This window comes from Artemia sp. Qi Xiang Cuo, chromosome 1 (assembly GCF_049724085.1).
Source record: "Artemia sp. Qi Xiang Cuo chromosome 1, ASM4972408v1, whole genome shotgun sequence".
NCBI classification, from domain to species: Eukaryota; Metazoa; Arthropoda; class Branchiopoda; order Anostraca; family Artemiidae; genus Artemia; species Artemia sp. Qi Xiang Cuo.
The window spans coordinates 33797996-33820694 of record NC_142794.1 but is presented as its reverse complement, the minus strand read 5'-3'; the positions used below and the strand labels follow the sequence as shown (position 1 = coordinate 33820694).

At 35.3% G+C, this 22699-nt stretch overlaps 1 protein-coding gene across 1 annotated transcript in view; it reads left to right on the top strand.

Annotated features, from left to right (window-relative positions):
• The window catches only part of LOC148956222 (uncharacterized), a 49156-nt gene extending 26995 nt beyond the window's left edge, over positions 1-22161 (top strand). Inside the window, exons 2-4 of the mRNA XM_089099500.1 lie at positions 2417-2748; positions 12853-13018; positions 18413-22161. Coding sequence (XP_088955626.1) covers positions 2417-2748; positions 12853-13018; positions 18413-22086 — 4172 coding nt within the window. The 3' untranslated portion in view covers positions 22087-22161. The remainder of the gene's footprint in view (positions 1-2416; positions 2749-12852; positions 13019-18412) is intronic.
• The last annotated feature ends 538 nt before the right edge of the window (positions 22162-22699 follow it).

Below are 22699 nucleotides of genomic sequence, written 5' to 3'. Positions count from 1 at the left end.
CGATATTTTAGCTCATAATAGCCCAAAGTTACAGATATTTTTGGACCCAATGACAGGTGATGACTGATTTCTCCTGGAAATGTTTCCGAAAAAAGAAAACAGACATAGACAGAATTGCAGCAACCAATTCAATTTTACTATTTTAAAAGGATACTAATTTTCATTTTTTTTGCCTAAACGCACTACTTGCGAACGTATTGAAATTGATCGGTAAATAAAACTTAAAAAAATTTACTTAGAAATATTTACAGCAGTGAGTTTAGTTTTTAGCAAAGAACAAACGGAAGTCAATTCGTCGGGGAATTTTGAAAAGGGGGGCAACCAAGATTTGTTTTGTGATAATGTTTGTTTTTATTAGTTTGACTTGCAATTTTATGTTCATTCGTTGGTTCTAATTATTTATTCACGCTAATTTATATTCATTTCAAGTTTTACTTCTTATATGTGTTCATCGCAAGTTCTAATATTCCTCTTTACTTTGAGAACCTTAGTAATTTTTTATTTTTATTTCTCATTCATTTTAGATTTCGATAGTCTGTTCATTTTTTACAGTTTTCGCTAAACTAACTAAACTATTAGAAGCCAGAACTAGTTAAATAAACTACATTTATATATCTAAATAAACTAGATAAAATAAACTAGAATTCCTACAAACACTCTCAAACACATGAAAATGGTGACATAGTACTTAACTTTCGGATATTACTATTAGAAAAAGAGAACTCATTCCGAAGAAGGAATGATTTAGTACTAGAAAAAGCAGACTCGATCTCAAGACACCTTCCAGTACTGAAAAGAGAATCCTATAATCTTGTAGAAGTTACAGCATTCCGAAATTGTGGTGGGCTCTGGTTTCGAGGGCTAGAAGCCCGAATGGCGAAATAAAGCGATTATATCTCGAAATGCCCAGGGAGCAGGCTTGTTGTTAATCCTTTCACTTGTAATGACCATTGATTGACCAACATACATTTTCAGCAACAAACAGTGGTATAACCAGTGGGTGCGGATAGCCCCGGGTGGCACTTTCCAAGGGATGACACGGAGAGAAAAGGGAAAAAAGAGTGTAGGGTCATTTCTAAAGTATATTAGGAAGATCGAGCTCCGATCTGTGAAGATATTGAACCAACCGTTAGAAGCTTTCCGGCAGAAAATTGTCCGGATGCAGAAATAGAAATTGATGATACCAAAGTTGATTGTGCTACCCTGGAATAATCAAACTCTCCCTACCAAGCTTTATTGCAAAGAAGATCTCCACTGAGAAATTTAAACCATTTTCTAATCCCAATACAACTCTAGAGTTGAAGGTTGAATGGAGCGAAGGACAGTCGAATCTTGAGGACATGAAAACTGGCAGAAAATGGCCCAGAGCATCATGGACGTAACTTAATAATTTTAATGTTTAATATTTGTGTATGATCCACTCTATTGTCAGTATTATGTTCACAAAAAAAACTATACTGTTGAATAGTGTTAACGTTATCCTTACATTTTCTAAAATAGTCGGTTTTAAGGCATGGAAGGGGGGTTGTTACTCATTAGACTCAAAAAAGGGAGGCACTTTTAGATTCCGCCCCGGGGGGCACCGATGCTAGGTGCACCACTGGAAACAAACACTATCTCTGAAGAGATTAGGAATGCTATCTCAGGGGCACAGCGTTTTCGGGGCTTGTCAAGAAAGGACGACCTGCCATCTAGGTTTGTCCACCGCTACAATAGCATTGTCAATTTCCCTCTGATTTCGGCGTCTCATAACATCTGATACATGCTGACGAGTAGTTAAAAATTTAAGTTTTTATAGTTGTATGTAATTTTTGTCAGTGTTCTTTTTTTTCTTTTTTCATAAACCTCTTCAGTGTATTTTGTAATGTATAAAGAATAACGAAAAATTATTTTGTTATGGGGCTCGCTAGCCGATGACCCGCATCTGCTGATAGGAATAGTTTACACGCTGTCACTTGCGACTGGCTTTATCGATTTAACTTAAGATAATTTATGGTCAGTCAATAAAAAGGCCTGTTCCAGGGGGCATCAATTGGGGGAGGGGACATTGCCCTCCTAGATGTTTTTGACCATCCCCTTCCCTAGGTTTTAAAAATACCTTTTTTATATTTTCATTAAAAAAGTTAAAATTGCCCCGCCACAATATTTTGAACAGAATATTTATTTGTATTTTTTAATAAAAAAAGTTTAAACAATCTATTCCCTCCCCCTCCTGGACTCTTGTCCCTGGCTAGTTTAAACTGAATTGTGTAACGTAAATATCCCACGTAAGCTTCCTAACATCCAGCGGCATGGCCAGTCTTTGAACCCTCAATCAGTTATGAACCCTCAAATTTTCTAAAATCCACTCACCATAGACATTTGAACCATACTTAATCGCCAATACTCATAAAAATAAATACCCTTTCCATTTCAGCAACAATTCCAGAATGTGAGAAAAGCAAATTTCCTTATAATGAACCGGACCCATTGCAATGTGACAAATATTACGTTTGTGAGAATATGGTTCGTTCTACGCATTTGTGCGATGACGGCTATGTATTCGATACTGCTTCACGCCACTGTAGTCTACCATTCAGCGTAAACTGCACCGACAGGCCAAAACTTCAAGAGCCAAAAAGTACTGACCGCTGTCCACGGGAAAATGGAATGTTCAGGCATTTGGGCTTTTGTGACCAATATGTCTACTGCCAGAATGGTGATGCTTCGTTAGTTACTTGTCCAATGGGGCTCATTTTCGATGACAAGGTAATTAGTAATAATATTAGTTAATTCATTTATATTGTTACTAATTAATTATTGATTTAATCAATTAAAATTAAGATTCTCTAACTAAAAATAGTTAATGAATTCAAATTAAATAAAAGTTAGTTAATTACAATTTATATTAATTAATATTAGTTAATCGCTCACAAAACATACGTACACAAATTAGCACTCCCAGAGTGAGTTTGTCGTTGCGGGAAAGTTTGTCGTTAAATTATTCCTTCCCATTAGGTATAAATTTCCACAAAAGAGGACCAATTTCAGGACGGGGCTCTTGTGGAACTGAGACATAACATAGCAGAATTATTTTTGCGCAATATTTACTGGATTGTCGGTTACGTGAATTTGAATGCTGGGAAGGAAGAAATTATTTGTGAAGAAATCATGGAACCTTGGATAGGAAGGAGTCTCAAGTTATGACTTAAGTCCAGAGAGAATTTGTACGTTATGCACTCTGTGTCCTAGATCGTACTTCGAAGTAAAGAAAAAACTAAAAGGGAGTCACAGCTAAGTGAAGAAAAAAATGGTAATTATTGGAAAGGTAATTTGGAAGTTTTGGGAAGTACCCTATGGCACTGAGAAAATTCGCTAATAGGCCATTTCTTTGAGACAGTCAGCGGACGCTGAGGCCCGTAAGATGATTTTAAGCTACTAAACGGTCTTAATACGTCACCTAGCAAGGGCGCTTTTAACGGTGCTATGCTTATTCCCCCCCTTCCCCAGAAAAATACCACACAGAACCCCCCCCCCCCCAAAAAAAAAATACCTCTGCTGAAAATCCCCCTCGGAAAATTCTTCCTGGAAAATGCCCCTTGATAAGTCCCTCCGCCGTAGAAAATTCCCCCCACATGCGAAATTGAGCGGTCACAGATAAAGTATGACAAGTAAGATAATGAAGAAAAGAAGAAAATTTTCGAATATTCTACCAATACTCGAAATTTTATGGTGTTCAAGGTCGTTAGTTTGTTTTACATTTTTATTATATTTTAATTCATTTCTCGTGTTTGGAAGGTTGAGTTATCATGGCAGGATAAGTTAAATCCTAACATTACGTATGTTAGGGTGATACCAACCCCGAACGCAAATTTATTAAGAAATTTCAAAGTTTTTGAACGAAAAAAGTTTCTCAAACTTTGATAAGAAACAAAGTTTCTTATCATGGGGATAAGAAAAGGGCGAAATAACACAAAAGGAACCGAGAGGGAACCTGATTTCCCTCCACTAACTTTCGGTCTCTAAAAAGAATGGAAGAACCTGTCGATTGTCAATTGAATGACCTCCTCCCAAGTTTATAAAATAGCCCCTTCCATTTGAAGTGGATGACGAAAAGTTTTGGTACTATTTTCGTCCTTTTCTGGGCTGCATTTTTGAGCGGACGCAATGTATTTTTTATTTTCCTTCTGAATTGGGGTCCCATTTGTCCAAAATTTAACCGGTTTTAGGCTAATCGGAAAATTTTGGCGCTTTTTTGAGTCCCCTCATTTAGAAGAGGAACCAATTTCAAAAGGATTAACCTTTTGAATAATTTTTTGTACATTAATCCCCTTGGCCAAAGAACTTATGGCTGTAAGGTTCAAATTGACCAGGAAAAAAGCTTTTTGTGGGTCATTTCGGGGCCCTTCCCATAGAAAATGCAGATAATATTTTTTACCTGATAAAATAATCCCTGAAAGTTTCACGCCACTGGGCTCCCAAAATCAAACATACCCCCCCTTTTTTACGCTATGAAGTATATCTGTTAAAAGATTGACAGTTCGCATAATTTAAGATCCTTATTCCAGCAGCTCTAGGGGTTATGTCATTCTTGGATGTAAATTTCTTGATATTTTAGCTATTCTGAACAAAATGGGAAACTCAAAATCTTGATCAATTGTCCAAAGGGTTACAAAAGGCCCAGATATCAAAAAAGGTTCTTGGACAGGAGCTTGTTTTGCTCTCTAATCGGGTTTGACTTAAAAGAAGCCACTAGAACTCTCAATTTCCGATCAAATGAGGATCCTCCAAAGTTTTTATGACCGCAAGGGGGGATTGTGGATAGAGCAGCTCCATTCTTTACGGAATAAGTTATGTTCGTTTTAGCGTTTGATGTTACTCTTTACTTTCATAATAAAGGGGTAGACCAGAAACATCCCCGAAAATCAAGAGGGGTTATGTATCAATTTCTATCTTCCCCCTTCCCTATAACTAATTCTATATTTTTCTGAAAGTTGAATGAGAGTTCTGTAATTTTTTAGTGGCCATATACCTAGAAAGAATTGTTTTCCGACTTCAAACTGTCCAAATACTTTACCGCCCCCCTTATGTGCAAATATATAGCCCAAATTATATATTTCCCATATATTCTGTCACTTGTCTTTGTCTTGTCTCGCGCTAAGCTGAAAAAAAAAACTAACGAAGAAACCGGTTCGTTCTCGAGTTTTACACAGCGTAAACTTGAGTGAGTGACCCATAATGCAAAAGTAACAAAACTCCTCCCCCTTACGGAAATTAAAAAAAATAAGACTCAAATAAATTATCAAATTTGGAAAGCCTTATTTTCCACGGGGGGTATTTTCTGGGGGACGTATTTTCTGTGGCAGGGCATTTCCTCGGGGGGGGGGGTATTTTCCGGGGTTATTATCCGGAGGGGGGAGCTAATCGCCGGGGGGTGACGCTGGACACCATATATATATATGATGGCCGGCGTTTACCGGTGATTACCCCCAGAAAATACCCCTCCGCGGAAAATACCCCCCCCCCCGGAAAATAGCCCCCGCAGAAAATACCCCCCCCCCCCGTGGAAAATAGCCCCATAATTTCCTCCCTGAAAATACACCCGCAAAATCCCTCCCAGAAAATACCCCCCCCCCCGTGGAAAATACTCCACCAGTAAATACCGACCCACCCCGTGGAAAATAAGGCGCCAATTTGCGAATTTTATTTGAGTTTTAATGTTTTTTTTCTGTAGGAGGAAGGAATTTTGGTACTTATGTATTATGGGCAACTAACTCAAGCTTACGCTGTGTAAAACTCGAGAACAAACCGGTTTCTTCGTTAGTTTCTTTCGTCTTTTTTTTATCAAAAATTGACTATGATATTGAAAAAATACAAAATCATTTTCTAATGCGTATTTTAAATTCTTCTTCTTTCCTTTCTTTTATCCAGCGGTATTTGGTCCTCCTTTCTGCGTTTCCTCTTCTTTTTCGTTTTCTCGACCCGGCTCAATGGTAACCGAAACTCTAGAAAACGGGTTTTTAATACCAATAGATACATCAAAAGAATCAGATTTCAATGTTGATTTCAAATATATAACTTTCATCAAGTTTAGTGCTACCCATCAAAAGGTACGCGCCTGAGAAAATTTGGCTGATTTTCAAAAAAAGGGGAAAACACCCACTAAAAGGTATATAACCTTAATGAAAATCACAACATCATATTCAGCATATCAGAGAACTCTACTGTAGAAGTTTTAAGCATCTATCTGCAAAAATGTGGAATTTTGTATTTTTTGCCAGATGAAAGATCACGGATGCTTGTTTATTTTTTTTTTATTATTATTATTTTTTTTCCCCGGGGTGATCGTATCGACCCAGTGGTCCTAGAATATCGTGGGAGGGCTCATTGGAATGGAAATTAAAAGTTCTAGTGCCCTTTTTATGTGACCCAAAAAAATGGAGGGCAACTAGGCCCCCTCCCACGCTCATTGTTTTCCCAAAGTCACCCGATCAAAATTTTGAGATAGCCATTTTGTTCAACATGGTCGAAAATATGATAAATATGTCTTTTAGGATGACTTAATACCCCGAAGTCCCCAGGGGGAGGGCTAAAAGTTATGAACTTTACCCAATGTTAACATATAGTATTGGTTATTGGGAAGTATACAGAAGTTTTCAGGAGGGTTTTTTTCTGGTAGTGGGGGGGGGGGGTGGGTCGGGGGTTATGTTTGAGGATCTGTCCATGAAGAAAGTTTTCATGGGGGAAGGGAAATTGCAATGAAGGGGGCTCCGGAATTGCAAGCATTATTTATTGGTTATTGGGAAGTATACAGACATTTTCAGGAAGGATTTTCTTCTGGAGGGGGGGGGCTAGAGGATGGGGTTTTTCTGGAGAATCTTTCCGTGGAGGATGTTTCTTTGGGGTAAGGGACATTTCTATGAAGGGGTGCCGGATTTCCAAGCATTATTTAAAAAACGATCAGAAATTAAATAAATAAAAACAAGTTTTTTCAACTCAAAGTAAGAAGCAACATTAGAACTTAAAAGGAACATAAATTATAACGTATATGAGGGGGTTCTCCCGCAAGTCAATACCTCGCTCTTTACGCTACAGTTTTTTTTAGTGCTTTCAAAAGAGCTATCTATTCTAATTAAACGGCCTTTGTGATTCAGTGGGTTGTGAATTAATTTTTTTTTTAATTTTAACGTAAAGAGCGTGGTATTGACTAAGATGAGAACCCCCTCATATACGTAATAACATATACGTTATAAAAAAAAACAATAAAACAAACAAGCGATATGGCTCAATAGTAATCAAAACTTTTAAAAACCGAATTTTGATGTCAATAAATGTATCAAAAGAATGTGTTTATAATGCTGATTCTAAATATATAAATTTTATTAAGTTTAGTATTACTCACCAAAGGCTACGAGCCTGAGAAAATTTACCCGATTTTTTAAAGAGGGGGGAAACATCCCTTACAAGTGAAAGAATTTTAATGAAAATCACACCGTCAGATTCAGCGTATCAGAAAACCCTAATACATAGGTTTCAAGCAAATATCTGCAAAAATCTGCAACTTTGTATTCTTTGCCAAAAGAAAATTTTACGAATATAGAAGTTAGTTACGTAAGTTAATTTGTAAATTACGTCATAACCAAATTTAGAGACATCCATTTAGCAAAAGAAAAGTAACATTTTTATGAAAATTTTGTTTACTTACTCAATGACGGGGAGCCAAAATAACAGCTGCATTAACTAAAAAACGATCAGAAATTAAATAAATAAAAAACAAGTTTTTTAAACTGAAAGTAAGGAGCGACATTAAAACTTAAAACGAACAGAAATTATTCCGTATATGAAATGGGCTGTCCCCTCCTCAACGCCTATCTCTTTACGCTAAAGTTTGACTCTGTCTCACAACTTTATTTTTTAAAACAACAAAAAACTTTAGCGTAAAGAGCGAAGCGTTGAGAAGGGGACAGCCCCTTTCATATACGGAATAATTTCTGTTCGTTTTAAGTTTTAATGTCGCTCCTTACTTTCAGTTTAAAAAGCTTGTTTTTTTATTTATTTTCTCAATAATAAGTGTTGATACATCACGTAATGGATATAATCAAACCGGTTTTTGTTTCCTTTTCGTACTCCTGAAAAAAAAAATCAATCCTGTTTCTTTCTTCTTCTTTTTTTATCTAAGACTCTTTGCTTATTTGTAATCTAATTTGTCCCTATTTCTCTATTATTTCTTCAATTTACTACCTATCTATCTTACCTCTTACTCAATGTTGTATAGCTTTCCACTTTTAAAATTACTCACATAGGCTACATAATTTTTTCTCTGCTAATACGTTTTATCTACCTTTCTCCTAAAAACTTGTTTTTTTAATTCATACAATTCTCTATTCATTAATTTAGCATACAATAATTTCAAGATTCCCATTATAGCTACCCACAGCGGCAAGGGGCTGCTCCCATTCATTAGGCCTATAACATATAACAGTAAAATACAAATTTGCAATGCATATACGTTTTTGTACTTTAAAATACATTCCCTTTTCTTATAACACTTTAAAACACTTTTCACTATATTTACATACATAAAAGAAAAAAATTAAAAATATAACACCTTTTTTTTTTAATACATCACATTTCAACACACTCTACTCTCGCCGGACCTTGCATTGTTAGGTAGCTACAAAAATCCTCAAAACAATTCCCAAAAATAAAATACTTTACAATCCAAGTGAATCGTATCCCCCTCAACATATAAAATAAATTCCACTAGTTTAAAATAAATTCCAAACAAACATTAAAAAAATGACCAAATTTAAAATCTATTATCTAAAAATTCATAAAATCGAATTCTATAACTATTCAATTAGATTTAAATCTTACCTAATAAATAAACTTAAAAATACTGAACAAATCCTGAAGCTAACTATTATAGTCTGAAAATTCTAATTAAACTTTAAAATCAAACACTTCATTAAAAGTTCGAAATATTTAACTTAAAATCTGTATCTTTCATCTTAGCATGAGACATAACAAAGACAAGTGACAGTGACAGAATAGATGGGAAATATATAATTTGGGCCATATATTTGCACATAGGGGGGGGGGTAAAGTATTAGGACAGTTTAAGTCAGAAAACAATTCCTTCTAGGTATGACCACTAAAGAATTACAGAGGAATTGCGAGATATCCGGAAATTTTGTTAACTAAAAAAAAAAAAAAAAAAAAAAAAAAAAAAAAATCCAAGTAGAAACTGAATCTAATATATCATTTAAGTGTTTTTTCGAAGTGTTAAAGAGTTTTTTCTTTTTTTTTCAATGGCCGATTTTCCAAGTATTAAGTAGGCCTACTATTATTAGGTTAATGTTGCGTTTCATTTAAGTGTTTTATGATGATCGCTGATCAAAGTTTATGTTATTTGTGCCTTTTATTTATGTTATTTTACTATTCATGGCCGTATATTTGGCTTTAAAATACACTTCTCTATCTATCTATCTAATATGCAGAATAATTGTACCAAACACATTTTGCATGCAGACCCGCTATACTTAATCCCCTCCCCCTAATACGCAAATCTATAGCCTTAATTTAATTCTAAAGTAACGAAAAAACTAACGAAAAAACTGGTGTGTTCTCGAATTTTACACAGCGTAAATTTGAGTGTGTGGCGTATAATACACAAGTACCAAAATTCGTAAAACTCAAATAAAATTCTCAAATTTGGAAAGCCTTAATTTTCACGGGGGGGGGGGGGGGTATTTTCCGGGTTTTTTTCCGCGGGGGGGGGGGTATTTTCCGGAGGGTAAACGCCTAGAACCATTATTTTGAGCTAATTTTTAGATGACAGAGCATTACCACAAAAGTTGAACTGAAAAAAATTGAACTTACGATAAAAAATTGAATGGAACTCCATTTTATTCTGGATTGAAAATGTACAAAAATTAGCCTTTATTTCCTAGCATTAGTAAATATTGGGGATGTTAGCCCGCTGCATACTGAGGACTCTTAATGTGGAATTATAAACGATAAAGATTGGAAAAAACCTAGTATTTTCCAGTGAATCAAAGAGCTGTATGACGGGGACTGCCGTCCCCATAGCTCCCCCATCTATTTACACTGGGGTATGCCCTTTTCCTCTTAACACTTCGAAGACAAGTGTTCTAACACAAACGCAATGGGATGAAAAGTTCCTGTTTGTTTTTTCATTGCATCAGGTTTGGGAGGGCCTATTGATTCGAATTTGCTTTAAAAAAACGACTTTTTTATTTCAAATGTTTTGAAAGGCAATTGGTAAACAAAATACTTTCAATTACTTAGTCGTTAAGCTTTTTGCACTCATTGACCTTTCAGTTTAGCAGTAGTAAAATTTTGTGGGGAATTAGCTTGCGGCTTCTCCTCTTGGTATAATTTTGTTCATATTTAATTAAATGTCACGATTTACTTTCATTTAAAAAAAAAAGTTTTTTTGGATTTAGATTCAATCTGGGCTGTTCTTCCGTGCCACCTATAAAATCAAACAGTTCGTGGTAACGAACTGTAAGTAAGGAGTGACCCGGCTCAATGGTAACCGAAACTCTAGAAAACGGGTTTTTGATACCAATAGATATATCAAAAGAATCAGATTTCAATTCTGATTTCAAATATATAACTTTCATTAAGTTTAGTGCTACCTATCAAAAGTTACGCGCCTGAGAAAATTTGGCTGATTTTCAAAAAAAGGGCGAAAGACCCCTAAATGTTACAGAACCTTAATGAAAATCACACCATCATATTCAGCCTATCAGAGAATCTTACTGTAAATGTTTCAAGTACCTATCTACAAAAATGCGGAATTTTACATTTTTTTCCAGAAGAAAGATCACGGATGCGTGTTTATTTGTTTATTTGTTTGTTTGTTTGTTTGGTTTTTTTTTTCCCCAGGGGTGATTGTATTGACCCAGTGGTCCTAAAATATCGTTAGAGAGCTCATTGGAATGGATATTAAAAGTTCTAGTTTTCCATTCAAGTGACCGAAAAATTTGAGAGCCAGTTGGCCTCCTCCCACGCTATTTTTTTCCCAAAGTCACCCAATCAAAATTTTGAGATAGCCATTTTGTTCAGCATGGTCGAAAATATGATAAATATGTCTTTTAGGATGACTTAGTCCCCCGAAGTTCCCAGAGGGAGGGCTAAAAGTTATGAACTTTACCCAATGTTAACATATAGTATTGGTTTTTGGGAAGTATACAGAAGTTTTCTGGTGTTTTTTTTTGGGTTTGGGGGGGGTAAGGGTGGGTGGGGGGTTATGTTGGAGGATCTGTTCATGAAGGAAGTTTTCATGGGGGAAGGGAAATCGCCATGAAGGGGGCGCCGGACTTGCCAGCATTATTTATTGGTTATTGGGAAGTATACAACCATTTTCAGGACGGATTTTTTCTGGAGGGGGGGCTCGAGGAGGGGTTACTCTGGAGAATAGTTCCGTGGAGGATGTTTCTTTGGGGTAAGGGACAGTTCTATGAAGGGGGCGCCGGATTTCCAAGCATTATTTAAGAAACGATCAGAAATTAAATAAAAAAAAACAAGTTTTTTCAACTGAAATGTAAGAAGGAATATTAGAACTTAAAACGAACAGAAATTATAACGTATGTGAGGGGATTCTCCCCCAAGTCAGTACCTCGCTCTTTACGCTACAGTTTTTTTTTAGTGCTTTCAAAAGAGCTATCTATTCTAATTAAACGGCCTTTGTGATTCAGGGGTTTTTGAATAAAATTTTTTTTTAACTTTTAACGTAAAGAGCGTGGTATTGACTAAGGGGAGAACCCCCTCATATAAGTAATAACATATACGTAATAAAAAAAACAATAAAAAAACAAGCGATACGGCTCAATAGTAATCGAAACTTTTAAAAACGAAATTTTGATGTCAATAAATGTATCAAAAGAATGTGTTTATAATGCTGATCCTAAATATATAAATTTTATTAAGTTTAGTATTACTCATCAAAGGCTACGAGCCTGAGAAAATTTTCTCGATTTTTTAAAGAGGGGGGAAACATCCCCTGCAAGTTAAAGAATTTTAATGAAAATCACAATGTCATATTTAGAGTCTAATAAAAAACTAGAACATATTTTTAAATATCATATCTTCAAATATATGCAACTTTTTATTTTTTGCCAGAAGAAAAATATACGAATATAGAAGTTAGTTACGTGAGTTAATTTGTAAAGACATCCATTTAGCAAAAGAAAAGTAAAATTTTTATACAAATAAAAGCTGCATTAACTAAAAAACGATCAGAAATTAAATAAAAAAAACAAGTTTTTTCAACTGAAAGTAAGGAGCGACATTAAAACTTAAAACGAACAGAAATTATTCCGTATATGAAAGGGGCTGTCCCCTCCCCAACGCCTCGCTTTTAACGCTAAAGTTTGACTCTGTCTCACAACTTTATTTTTTAAAACAATAAAAAACTTTAGCGTAAAGAGCGAGGCGTTGAGGAGGGGACAGCCCCTTTCATATACGGAATAATTTCTGTTCGTTTTAAGTTTTAATGTCGCTCCTTACTTTCAGTTTAAAAAACTTGTTTTTTTTATTTAATAAAAGAAAGAAACAGAACTAATTAAATGACGAGAGGAAAAATTTTGAGTAAGTGGAAACCTAAAAATTCGTCAAATACTTCGGCCGAGACTTTCACACAGCCGTCCTTATTGCAAAAAGAAAGAAGTATAAATGGAATAAAACTTACGACACGGAGAAAAAATAACAAAGAAAGACAGCACACAAATAAACATTTCTTTTTTATTTTGTCCTGTCAGATTTGCTTTATTTGGTAATAGGAAATTCGTTTGGATGTATTTGTATTAGTTTCAACAAAAATGTACAGATATGTTTTAATTTCAGAATGGCATCTGTGAGTTTCCTGACGTAGCTGAGCGGCCAGATTGTTCGCCAGAAGAGATTCTGAGATTTAGGTGTCCAACAGCCGTCACAGAAAAGCTTCTTCCCAAAGAGGATGACTGCCGCTTCTTTTTCCGCTGTCTCCCCAACGGTCATCCACGTCTTGCAGGTAATATATTGATAAGAGCTGTGTATTTAAATAGAGGAGGAGACACTGATGATGTGTATATTTTGGATGGATTATTCTGGGCCAGTTAAGTTAAGTTTTTGAGGAGGGTTTAGTTGCAGCTGAATATGATTATAAATATTGTAATTTTGTTGGGTGCTGTTTGGAGGTTTGGTAGTTTTCGGGTCCGGTATGTTCAACTTTAATTATGATTTTTTTTTACTCTCTTTTTTATCTTGTTTTTTTTTTGGTTTATTGATTTATTAGGAGGGTTTTCTTCCGCACAAGCTTGCTTCAGGGAATCGATTATGTATACTTTATTTTTTAAATAAACCCAGTGTTACTGATAAACGGAAAATAGAAGTTTTTTTTTCTATTTCTATTGCAATTTCTTTGGCTTCTCCTTTAATCCCCGTTTTTTTCTGTATTTGCCTCCTCCCCCTCCCGAAATAAATTTCTGAATATCTGCTCGTTGGTTTGTCAGGGAGGCACAATCAAGCATACAAACTTTATGTACTACAAACTCAATTACCAACCTTCCCCCTTCTCTTATCTGCGGGTGTCTATGAATACTGTAAATCATATTGACGGTGTATAGGAGGCTTTTAAAATTATGTGTCCCATTTGTGACTTTTCACCATCCGTAAACATGGCCGTCTGGATTGATTCATCAATCCTTTGCTTTAATAGGAGAAATCTTTATTATGCAAATAAGCTAATTCTACTTTTGAAACAAAATGTCATATTCAGAAACAATAAATGTAGTAAGCCATTCTAAGTGCGTATCTATAAAAAATCTAAGCTCTCCAGACTAAACACTTAAGCCAAATAACAAAACTATGGATTGTAAATTTACAGTTAGAATACATAAACACCTAGAATGTGTGGAGCTTTACCATATATTAAATAAAAAAAACAAGTTTTTTTTAACTGAAAGTAAGGACCGACGTTAAAACTTAAATTAAACAGAAATTATTTCGTATATGAAAGGTGCTGTCCCCTCCTCAACGCCTCGCTCTTTAGGCTAAAGTTTTTTATTTTAAAAAAATTAGAGTTGTGAGAAGGTCAAACTTTAGCGTAAAGAGCAAGGCTTTGAGGAGGGGACAGCCCTTTCATATACGGAATAATTTCTGTTCGTTTTAAGTTTTAACGTCGCTCCTTATTTTCAGTTAAAAATACTTGTTTTTTTATTTAACTTTTGAACGTTTTTGAATTAATGCAGCTTTTGATTTTGGCTCATCATACATAAATAATTAAAATAAAATTTTCATATTAATTTTACTTTTACTTGGTTAAATGGCTTTCTCGAAAGTTGTTTAATTTTATTTACGAACGTTTTAATTAGTAATAAATATACGTAACTTACGAATTAACTTACGTAACGAACTTCTATATTAATGTATTTTTAATACGTATAATAGGGGGTTCGCCCCCTAATCAATACCTTGCTCTTTACGCGAAAGTTCAAATTTTGTTCCAATTCTTTAAAAATGACCCCTTAATCACACAGGCCGTTAAGTAGAATAAATAGCTCTTATGAAAGTGCTAAAAAATCTTTGCTTAAAGAACGAGGTATTGACTAGGGGGTGAACCCTGTCATTTATGTAATATTTTCTGTTCGTTTTAAGTTTTGATGTTGCTCCTTATTTTCAGTTGAAAAACTTGTTGTTTTTTTTTATATTTAATTTCTGATCTTTTTTTTTAAATAATGCTGGGAAATCCGACGCCCCCTTCATAGCAATGTCCCTTCATGGAAATATCCTCCCACATAACCCCCGGCCCACGCCCCCCACTACCATAAAAAAATACCCCCTGAAAACGACTGTATACTTCCCAATAACCAATACTATATGTTAACATTGGGTAAAGTTCATAACTTTCAGCCCTCTCCCCGGGGACTTCGGGGGATTAAGTCATCCTAAAGGACATAGTTATCATATTTTCGACCATGCTGAACAAAATGGCTCTCTCAAAATTTTGATCGGGTGACTTCGGAAAAAAATGAGCGTGGGAGGGGCCTAGTTGCCCTCCATTTTTTTGGTCACTTAAAAAAGGCACTAGAACTTTTAATTTCCGTTCTAATGAGCCCTCTCACGATATTTTAGGACCACTGGGTCGATACGGTCACCCCTGGGGAAAAAAACAAAAGAAACAAATAAACACTTATCCGTGATCTTTCTTCTGGCAAAAAAAAAAAAATGCAAAATTCCACATTTTTGTAGACAGAAGCTTGAAACCTCTATATTAGGGTTCTCTGATGCGCTGAATCTGATGGTGTGATTTTCATTAATGTTCTATTAGTTTTAGGGGGTCTTTCCCCCTTTCTTCGAAAATCAGCCAAATTTTCTTAGGCGCGTAACTTTTGATGGGTAGAACTAGACTTGATGAAAGTTATATATTTGAAATCAACATTAAAATCTGATTCCTTTGATGTATCTACTGGTATCGAAATCCCGTTTTCTAGAGTTTCAGTTTCTATTGAGCCGGGTCGCTCCTTACTTACAGTTTGTTACCACGAACCGGCGCCCCCTTCATAAGAATGTCCCTTCCTCCACAGATACATCCTCCATGGAAAGATCCTCCCCCATAACCCTCTGCTCCGACCCCCCCCCCCCACCAGAAAAAAATCCCTCCTGAAACGTCTGTATACTTTCCATTTACCAATACTATACATAAACAATGGGCAAAGTTCATAACTTACAGCCCTTCCCCCAGGAACTCTGGGGGATCAAGTCATCCTCTAAGACATTTTATTAGATTTTCGACAATGCTGAACAAAATGGCTATCTCAAAATTTTGATTGGATGACTTCAGGAAAAAAATTAGCGTGGGAGGGGGCCAAGTTGCCCTCCAATATTTTTGGTCAATTGAAAAGGGCACTAGAACTTTTACTTTCCGTTCAGATGAATCCTCTCACGATATTCTAGGACTAAGGGATCGATACGATCACCCATGGGAAAAAAAAAAAAAAAAAAAAAAAAATAAACACGCATCCGTGATATTTATTGTGGAAAAAAATAAAAAATTCCACATTTTTGTAGAAAGCTATGAGCTTGAAACTTATATAGTATAGTTTTTTGATACTCTGAATCTGATGATGTAAATTTTATTGAAGTTCCACTGATTATAGAAATTATTTTCGCCTTTTTTCGAACACATGGCAACTTTTTTCAGGTGCGAAACTTTTGGCAAGCAAAACAAAACTTGAAAATACGTATATACTTGAAATCAAAATAAAAATCCGATTCTTTTGTAGCATCTAATAGCATCAAAATTACGGTTTTTAGAGTTTTGGTTACTATTGAGCCGGGTCGCTCCTTACTTACAGTTCGTTACCGCGAACTGTTTGATTAAATAAAAAAATTCTTTTCAACTGAAAGTAATGAGCAACATTAAAACTTAAAACAAACAAAAATTATTATGTAGCCTATATGAGGGGGTTGCCCTCCCCTCAATACCTCGCACTTTACGATAAAGTTATATTTTTTGTTCCAGTTATTGAAGTCCTTACTCCTGAATCATAAAGGCCGTTTAATTAGAATAGTAAACTCTTCTAAAAGTTCTAAAAAAAGTTTAGAGAAAAGAGTTAGGTATTGATCGCTCGTATAATACGTATACGAGCAACCCCCTCGTATACGTATTAATTTCAGTTCGTTTTGAGTTTTAATATTGCTCCTTACTTTCAGTTGAAACATTTTTTTTTTAAATTTAATTTCTGGTAGTTTTTTAAATATTGCCGGTAAATCCAGCTCCCCCTCCATGGAAAGTTCTCTTCCCCCGTGAAAATTCCTCCATGGCGAGATCCTGCCGCGAAATCCCTCCCCTACACCAGAAAAATCTCCCTTGAAAAACTTCTGTATACTTCCTAATAACCAATATTATATATAAGCAATGGACAAACTTCATTGTTTGCAGCCCTTCCCCCGTGGAGTATGGAGGTTCAAGTCATCTACAAATACATAGTTATTACATTTTTCGACTATGCTGAAAAAAAAGGCTATCTGAAAATTTGAATCGGGTGAATTTGGGGAAAAATGAGCATGAGAGGGGGCTAACTGCCCTCCAATATTTTTGTCACTTAAAAAGGGCACTAGAACTTTTGGTTTTCGATCAAATGAGCTCTCTCCTGATCTCCTACAATCACTAGTTCAATACAATCACCCCTGAAAAAAAATAAAATAAAGTAAACACGCATCCGTGATCTTTCTTCCGGCAAAACATTTTCTAAACGAACAACATCAAGTTAGATTGTGGAAACGTTAACGCCTTTCCGGAAGAATATAGTCTATTTTTCAATATCAATCTCTTTGCTTGAAAAATCTCTCTTTGCTCTCTACTGCTCCTCCCTTGGTCCTTATTTTAGGGTGGTCATAGGAGGTCTAATGGCACAACACAAATTTTGGATATTTCAAAAGCTAGTATCTATTAAATTTGTATACCAGATTTTGTATCAAAGGCTAATGTTTTCATTTTTAGAAGGTGTAATCAGAGCCAAAAATCTATAAAAATTACTATCCTTCTGAGTGGCTTATCATGTGGCTTATTTCTTAATGGAAAGTGAGTCTAGATCCACAGCGACTAATTTGTTTCAATTTTAGAATAATTTGTTTGAGTTGAAAAGTACTGAAAGATTCCAATTACGAATATCTAATTGCAACAAAGAAAAAGGCTTATCCTAAAGCAGCTTAATTATGAATGGAAAGGCAGTGTTGTCTAGGAAATTATTTAGAAATTGTCAAATTATAAGAAATCGGTGAAATTCTATGTTTATCGGGCAGTGTGTTTGTTATTTTTAAAACGTCAACAAAAAACGCAATACTGAATATCACAATACTAATCGAGTTCACAAGAACGAAAATAAACATTCCCCAATTAATACTAACCTACAGTACAATGTCTTCTGACATGTTGCAAATGATGGTGTGATTTTGATCAAAATTATACCCCTTATTGTTGGTAGTAGGAGGGGTCTTTGTTCTTTCTAGGTTATGTAAATTTTCTTAGGTAAATTATTCTAGGTACGTTACCCCAAAGATAGGCATTTCTAATCACCATAAATTGAAGATCTTTTTGTTCCGTTTTTTTTTTACTCCAGCATTTTTAGTTTGGTTATTATGGATGAAGTGAAACCCCCACCTATCCTCCCTCTCCCTATTTGCAGGTACGGATTCAAATTGCCCAAAAATTACAAAATATTGAAAAGGAATATTGTTTGATTCCATTGCCTGGAAGCAAGAATTCTTTGGAAATAAGTTACTCCAAGTATTTTCCTATGATATTTTAAACAGTTATCTTCCACTGTTTTCAAATACTCATCTCAACCTATAAAGCAGATGACCTATTCTAATGTGTATTTTTAGTATTTATTTAAGAATCTTAGTGAACCTTCTTTTTCAGGTTGTGAACAGGGTCTTGTTTTTAACAGAGAATCACTCCGCTGTGACCTGCCTAAATTTGTTAAGGGCTGTGAAAACTACTACACTCCACTGCGGATATCTCAACAGGAACATAGTTACCTATTACATAGTTCTGAAGCCAACTCGTCCCAGAAAAAACTCGATGAAAGGACAAGCAAAGGTACTGATAATCCAATACAAGCAATTATTCCCCTGAAAACGGGCAACACAGCAAAACAGAACGCATCAAACATTGCCAATACAACAAAAATTCCAGCTCATATCAGACATGAGGATTTTTCTCGACCAGAAAAACCTAAAACAAACAATGAGCCTTTGTATAAAGATACTAATGAAGGTAAGGAAATCGAGTTGGGAACATTGAATTTACTGACCAAGAAGAAGAAATTTCATTTGACAGATTTAAAACATGGTTCTAAAGAGCACAATTTTGAACCCATTAAAACGCTTAATAGTAAGGTCTACGACGAACAACACTACGTTACGTATCAGAACGTGTCAACAGTCAATAGCCAAGAAAAGTTTGCTACAAAAACTACTTCAGACACTATATATCCCTTTACTGATCTAGACACCATTTCGTTAAAGATGAAAGCCCTTACAAATAGTAACCAGTCAAAGTCAGAATCCATCGAACTTGAAGAAGCCGTTACGAGTGAACTACTAACTGATAATCCCTCTGATTCACTTGACTCTACCCCAACCTTAGATAGTCGTCCTGGAAATCATTTTAGCTCCAGAACACCACCTGCAGCACTTCCCCTCTTAAACATATTTGGAAAGCTAGAAGAAGTTGTTACGAGCAAAATTGTAACTGATAATCCCCGTGATTTATTTGACTCTGCCCCAACATCAGATAGTCATTCTGGAAATAGTTTTAGCTCCAGAACACCACCTGCAGCACTTCAAAATTTAAATTTATTTAGAAAACGTCCCCCAACACAGCATCAGGAAAGAACTACAGGAGGATCATCAACGAGCAGTCATAGAAGTATTGGTGGAATTTCAGGCCCTATAGAAACTGAGAAACGGGGAGAACAAAAGGTCAACAACGAACTAATAAGTATGAAAAACAAACCAGACCATAGAGATGGAGTTAAAGGAGATGGTTTATCTGGACTTCTTGGCGATATAACTTTAGGGTCAATTGAAGTGGGAAAATATAATGACATGAAGGAAATTGTAAAGTTGAAGAATGGAGAAAGTGATTTCAGTGATGAGCTTCCTGCTATCACGAAACAAGAGTTTTTAGTAAAAGGTAGCATTGATAATACTCCTTCTATATTAAATGGTGGTCAAACAATCCCAAAAGATGATATTCCCAAAAGACTGACTAAGCCAGTTAAAAAGAGCAATTCAGTCAATTTTGAACAACTACAGAATGAAAAAAATGATTTAAAAGATAAATTGTCTGTCTCTATTCCAGAAGATGGACCTATCAATGATAACAAGGATCTTACCGATACTCAACCAATCATTCTGAAATTATTTACCAAAACTAATGAAGCCTTTGAGACTGATGATGTAAAAGCCGAAGTTATGGATACTTCACCTGCTACTGATAGTAAGATAATGAGCGACGCAAAGAATGAAGTGCATATAACTGATGATGCAAAAGTCAAAGTTATATATACTCCATTTACTACTGGTAGTAAGATGATGTATGATGCAAAGAATGAAGAGCATATAACAGATGATGTTGAAGATCTGACTGATGTAAAAGCCGAAGTTATAGATACTTCAGTGGTGATTGACAGTAAGATAATGAGTGATGCAAAAAATGAAGAGCATATAACAGATGATGTTGAAGATCTGACTGATGATGTAAAAGCCGAAGTTATGGATACTTCATCTGCAATGGGTAGTAAGATAGTGAGTGATGCAAAGAATGAAGAGCATATAACGGATGATGATGAAGATCTTTCTCTGACGGAGAAAATTGACGGTAATAAAAAAAGAATTAATGATGAAGGTGAAACAAATACAGTAGAAAAAGAAATCTCCGTTAATAAGAGTATATTAATGAATGTATTTGGGGCTAAAGATGATGATCAAAAGGAAATGCTTTTTATGGTAGAAGAAAAAGGAATGAAAGCTGATTCTGAAGTCACTAAATCAGAAGTTAAAGTTTTAATAGAAGATAGCCAAAGCAAGGAAAATGTTAAAAAAGATAACCTGACATCAACTTACAATGAAACAGATGAAACTGTTCAGGAGGAAGAACTTATTAAGAAGTTTCATGTGCCATCTTTGCCAGAAATGGCTATTAAGAGTGACACAATTCTGATCAAGAATATTGACGAAATAGAAGGCAGGATAGCTCCCATTGAAAGTGTCGTTAGTAATAAAGCAGAAAATTTTAGTGAAAATAGTCTTGAAGAATTTTCTTTGAGAGAACAAATTGAAAAAGATTCGATAAGCGATAAAAATCAAGAAATTTTGGTCGAAAATTTGGAGACCGATCCAAATAAAAACACAGAAAACGTCCCTGCTAATTTCGGAGCTAGGGACAATGCGCTGAATTCAGAACAAGGAATTGGTCTTTCAGAGGTTGAAAAAGCAAATAGGAAACATAATGACAATTCATCTAACATTTGGAATGAAACTACTAACGTGTCAATACCAGATATACTTCCCGATAAAAGAAATAGTAATGAAACGGCAGTAGCTGAAGAAAATTTTAATACGAAAACTGTTGAGAGTACTCCTTTGGAAATCGAATCTTCGGATATTTTTGAAAAAAGTGACAAGCCGAGCATCAGGAAATTTAAGCCAAAAATTGATCTAAAAGCGTTTATTTCTTCAAGAAGAGGAGGTTTATCACAAGACACAAAATTAGATCAAACAAAAAGTTTTGCCATGCCTGCACGTATTTCTGGAGGCCTAGAAGTGCATCACCCTTCAGCTGTGTCAGCGTTGAATGGTAGGAATAAATCAACAGCTCATAACGAAAAAAGTACTGAAGAGGGATCCTCACCTTCAGATGAAGCACTTGTCATGGCAGAACAAATCGACAATGAGAAAGACATGGGAAATGATAGAAAGGCTGAAATTTCATCTGAAAATTTGAAAAGTAACCCCTTAGAAAGCTCAGATGACAAACTCACTATAATTGAGACTAATAGCGATATATTGACTGAAAAAGAAACTACTGCTATTCCAGTCATTTTGTCGGGAGACAAAAATAATAACGAACCCTCGGTCGATGAAGAAAATATAGAAGATTTACCTTTGCAACCCGGATCCAAAAATAATGACTTCAAAGAGATTGACAAACCAGGGTTGCATAAATTCCAGCCAAAAACTGACATTGAAGCCTTTATAGCCTCAAGGAGAGGAGGTTTCTTGCAAAATAAAGATTCGAATCAGCCGGGACAATTTCCATCACGCAACTCTGACAGCTCAGGCGACCGTCGATCCTCAATTGCTATTACTTTGAATACTCGAAATAAGTTGAAACTTAATAATGAGAAGAGTATAGGACATATTTCATCAGTCTTAGAAGAAGAACCTATAATCGCTGGAAAGTTGCCACAGACAGTGGAAACCCTTCCATCTACAAACAAGTTTGATGGCCTCAGATTCTCTCTTGAAAATAGACGCCGTCCCTTTTCATCGTTTAAAATGCCATCGAGGCGAGTTACTGCAAATTAATCCCGGAGAAGAATTTTAATTTATCCGAATTTGTATAGAGATTAGTTTTTGTAAATTAAAAATGTTACACAGCTGTATTTTTCCAAAATAATAATATCCTAGAGAAACCTAACCCTAGCGCCATGGTTATGATAATATAAACAAACTAAAAAATAAGCAATATTAAACGGTGTAAACGAAATTAGCATCGAATTCGAAAAGACACGAAAAATAATCAGGAAAAATCGGAAATATAGCATTGAAATGATCGATTGAAAATGTTGGCATTAAAGAAAAAACAAGATTATTTCTTGTTCTACGGAAAGACTATCTGCATGTAAGAGTTTTATCCATTTGAACAAACTCTATTAGAAGGTAAATGTTCTAAACAGAATAAAAACTTCTTCGTTTAAGTTGCTATGGCTTCCAGAACAGTAATGGGTTGTATTAGTACAGATCAAGGACCAAGGCCATATTAAGGGAGGGGTTACGAGTTTTGACTTCCTCCCCCCCCCTGATATCCCTGTCCGCCTCGTAAAAAAGTAACAAAATTGCATATGACCAAATTTTTTGATGTGTTTTGTATTTTTTTTATTTGTAAAACCTCTCCCGAAAAAAATAACCGAAAAAAATA